At 35.1% G+C, this 4,519-nt stretch overlaps 1 protein-coding gene across 1 annotated transcript; it reads left to right on the top strand.

The window, feature by feature from the left end:
• The first annotated feature begins 2,709 nt into the window (after positions 1-2,709).
• On the top strand, positions 2,710-4,074 carry LOC135619289 (1-aminocyclopropane-1-carboxylate oxidase-like). Its single transcript, XM_065121171.1, has 3 exons — positions 2,710-2,886; positions 3,002-3,237; positions 3,440-4,074. Exons 1-3 carry the CDS (start codon positions 2,785-2,787, stop codon positions 4,020-4,022), a joined length of 921 nt encoding a protein of 306 aa, XP_064977243.1. The 5' UTR covers positions 2,710-2,784; the 3' UTR covers positions 4,023-4,074.
• Positions 4,075-4,519: the final 445 nt, after the last annotated feature.

Genomic DNA, 4,519 nt, shown 5'->3' with positions numbered 1-4,519 from the left:
TGAAAGCATTGCATTTACTAAGTTAACGGAAGAAAAGAGAACAAGGCTTAAGGATATAGTCAAAAATACATCTTGTTAAGTTATATTGTGATTTCTTATAGCTACAAGCTCTACGATCCTAACACAAATAAAGTTATAATAGTAAGAGATGAATAATAGATTTAGAATTAGAAAAGTGATGAACAACTTCAAAAGAGGATAATATGATTAAAGTACCAAATAATTTTTTTTTTTTTCTGAATTCACCTACATTAGCTAAGTCACATAATTCAAGAAGTTCAATTTTAAAAAGAATAAGAATGATTTAAGAGTTATATGATGTTACTTGAAGGATTGATACAAATTATGATAAGCTTTCTTTATTTTATTTTTTTATAAGTTATAATCTATTAATATTTGAAGAAGCTTATATAGAAGTAAAATACATGGGAGCCCAAGTACACTACTAGAAGACCACCGGGTGATCGATGTTAAGTAGTTCTTCAAAAAAAAAAAAAAAAAACACAAGGAGATGTGGAGAGATATAAGGTTCAATTGGTTGCAAAGGATATCTGTTACAATACAAGAACGGCTATTAAGAAATATTCATACTAGTAGCTCCATGAACAACAAGATTAGTCATCTCCTTAGCATCTCAACTTAAATGAAAAATTCTCAAGGAAGAAGTATTTATCTATCAACCCCCTTAGTTTTATTATTCATTGATATGAAGACAAAATATACAAGTTGAAATGGGCTCTTTATGAGTTTAAACAAGCTCCATGAGCATGGAATTCTCATACCGATGATAATTTTATTTTAAATAATTTTTTAGATTTTCATATGAATATGCTCTTTATATAAAAACTAATCTTGATGGATATACATACTTGTTTGCTCGTATGCAGGTTATTTAATTTTTACATACAATAGGTCTATCATGATTATAAAATTTAAACACTCAACGAAGGAGTTTGAGATAATAGATTTGGACTTAATAATTTATTTCTTGGGTATCGAAGTCAAACAATAGCGAAGAAAATTTTATTTCACAAAGACACTATAGAAAAGAGCCTTTGAATAATTTTTTTTTATCAAAGATTATCATCCTATTGATACAATGATGGTACCAAGTTAATTAAAGAAGGAGAATATAAACAAATTAGTCTAACTTATTATAAAAGTTCATTTAGATGTTTAAAATTTTTGATATGCAGATGTGGTATATTATTTGAAGTTGAATTGATAAGTTGATTGATAGAAACTCCTAAAGCATCTCACTAGAAGGATACTAAGAGGATATTATAATATATTAAACGAACGATAAGTTATATGCTTCATATAAGGAGTTATATTTTATTGAATTTCATAATAATGATTGGATTAGGAGGTATAACGATAGAAAAAAGTATAATGAGTTTTATATGTTATCTTAGTGAAGCTACATTTATATAATCATTAAAAAAAAATCTATTGTTGCTGTATCAACTTGAAAGATATAATATGTTGCAACAATTTTTGTGTTTAATAATACTATTTCAGATACTTCATATACAAAAGAAAAGTTTAATGAAGATTTATGTTGATAAGTTAATAATTGCTTTAGTCAAGAATCTAATATATCATAAAGATCGAAGTATATTGATATGATATTTTACTTTATAAGAGAATAGTGAAGTTAAATAAGCATTGAATATACTCTCAAAACTCTTCAAATTTAAAATATTTTAATAATTTGATAAGTCGGATAAAACAAGTTTAGGAGAGAGACTATTAGAATTAAATTTGTCTATCCTTTCAAAGCACCAAGAAAAAAATTATTATATCAAAAAGTAAAACACATTAAAAACTCTATAGTAGAATGAATCAAATTAACCATTAGTTCTTGAAAATTAAAAAAAAAAAGATTCATATTAAATATATTAAATTTATTATATCCGATAAGACTACATAGACTTCGTGTGTTATGTCATAAGAGGTATCGATTTAGAGTTATATAGAAAAATTATTTTGAGTATAAAAAGATTATATTATCTTATCTGTGTGCTTCATCTCTTCTATCTATCCATTCAATATGATATATTGATATAAGACTTAATTGGAAAGTAACCTGTTTTACTCGATTTTATCGAGCAGTTCATTCGAATTGGGAATTCTTCGTAAACGTCGCAAACGATGCAATCCAATAACAAAACCAGTACAAGCTGAGCTGGATATGGATCATTCTGGAAGCCTGCCATGATCGTCTCGTACATGCCGAAGCCACCTTATTAACGTGATGAACATTCTTCTGACCAAGTCAAGCAGCCCCACGTTGCAAATGATGCAATCCAATGACAAAACCAGTACAAGCTGAGCTGGATATTAATCATCCTGGAAGCCTGCCATGATCGTCTCGTACGTGCCGAAGCCACCTTATTAACGTGATGAACGTTCTGGCCATATCATCATTTTGTCCATTTATTTCACGAGTGAATCAAGATGATTTGGATGGTTTGCCGTGTGGAAGTGCTTGTGGTCTTTGTCTCTTTCTAATAAGTACTTGTGGTCTTTGCCAAGGAAAAGAAAGGTTGACAAACAATTCTTTGTCTCTTTCTAATAACCAAGGAAAAGAAAGGTTGACCAACAACACTTGGCATACTTCCTCGTTTCTTCCTTTGATTTGTACGTAAGATCTGAAGTGAAGCTCAATCTTTGCACTATAAAAAGCCCCAAGTAGCTCCATTTCTTTTCATCGAACTCAAGAAGCAAAGTTCAACCAAAGCATCGCATCCGTCTTCTCAGAAAATAAATCTTTTGTTAGAAATGGCCATTCCAGTCATTGATTTCTCAAAGTTGAAGGGCAAGCAAAGAGCCGAAACTTTGGCACAGATTGCCAATGGATGTGAAGAATGGGGATTCTTTCAGGTCTGTTGTCATGGAGGATGTGCTTTCATGTTCCCGATCTTCTTCCTTTCTCCCGTCCATGGTTCTTCTGAACATGATGCTGGTACTTATTCCAAGTAATCTAATGTGCTTGCAGCTGGTGAACCATGGGATTCCGGTGGAGCTTCTGGATCGCGTGAAGAAGGTATGCTCGGAGTGCTATCGGCTCAGAGCGAAGGGCTTCAAGGGATCCAAACCAGTGCAGCTGTTGAACAAACTGGTGGAAAAAGAAGGGGAAGCGGCCGATGTTAAGCGCTTGGATAACGTGGACTGGGAGGATGTTTTCCTTCTCCAGGACGACAACGAATGGCCGTCCAACCCTCCGGAGTTCAGGTACTTCATTCACGAAGCTCCAATGATGCTTGTTCCATTCCCTGTTCCACATAAACGAATGAACAACATTAGAAAGTCAATTATAATCACTGCTGAATAGCTAGCTGCCCCAGCGCAAGAATTGGATTGTTGATCTTTGATTTGCTACTCATAATATGATGGTTTGTCGCCAAAGTTGTTGACGTTTGCTCTCTTCATGCAGCGAGATCATGAAGGAGTACAGGGAAGAGCTGAGGAAGCTGGCTGAGAAAGTGATGGAAGTAATGGATGAGAATATGGGGTTTGAGAATGGCTACATCAAGAAAGTATTTTCAGGAAACGGTGAGCACCAGCCCTTCTTCGGCACCAAGGTGAGCCACTATCCGCCATGCCCGCGCCTGGACCTCGTAAACGGCCTTCGCGCCCACACCGATGCTGGCGGTGTCATCCTCCTCTTCCAGGACGACCAAGTTGGTGGCCTCCAGATCCTAAAAGATGGGAAGTGGATCGACGTGCAGCCTGTGGCCAATGCCATCGTCATCAACACCGGAGACCAGATCGAAGTACTCAGCAACGGTCGCTACAAGAGCGTGTGGCACCGCGTGCTCACGACCAGCGATGGCAACCGCCGCTCCATTGCTTCGTTCTACAACCCCTCCTTGAAGGCCACCATCACTCCGGGAATCAGCAACGACGACGCTCCAGCTTTGTACCCCAAGTTTGTTTTCGGGGATTACATGGAGGTGTACGTGAAGCAGAAGTTCACGGCCAAAGAGCCCAGGTTTGATGCAGTGAGAGCTATGTAAGGATAAGTTAATGATTATCGAAGTTATGTTCTGAGAATATTCTTTTGTATCAGATTTGTTTGTACCATAATAATTGTTTGCTATGACAAGTAATTTATATAAAACCAGCAGCCCAACGTATTTTTTGAAACCTCACGAGATGGCAACTATCATGGAGAAAGGCCAATTAGTTCTCCAATTACGAGGGGTTTTGATGAGTGGCGTGACACTTCACAAATCATGTTTGGAAAAATTAAAAATCACACACGTTTCTTGGTATAGCCATTTTCAAAATAAATAGAAATAAAAACACATTCTTAAAAATATATAGTTTGATGTAGATATTTGTCATATCTTTATTTAGAAATTTTGCCACGTTTATTGTGTCAACTTCATTCTCAACTATATTCTCAGTCTCTTGACAGAAGTTTTTCAATCATTTTCATTATTTTGGGATTCATAAGTAAGAACAGGAGAAAAACATAAAAATAAGATAGGGAGACATACTAATTTTATAG

Source organism: Musa acuminata, chromosome BXJ2-8, assembly GCF_036884655.1.
Source record: "Musa acuminata AAA Group cultivar baxijiao chromosome BXJ2-8, Cavendish_Baxijiao_AAA, whole genome shotgun sequence".
In the NCBI taxonomy this organism is placed as follows: Eukaryota; Viridiplantae; Streptophyta; class Magnoliopsida; order Zingiberales; family Musaceae; genus Musa; species Musa acuminata.
Note: the sequence above shows the minus strand (reverse complement) of the source record. Positions and strands in the feature narration are given on the sequence as shown.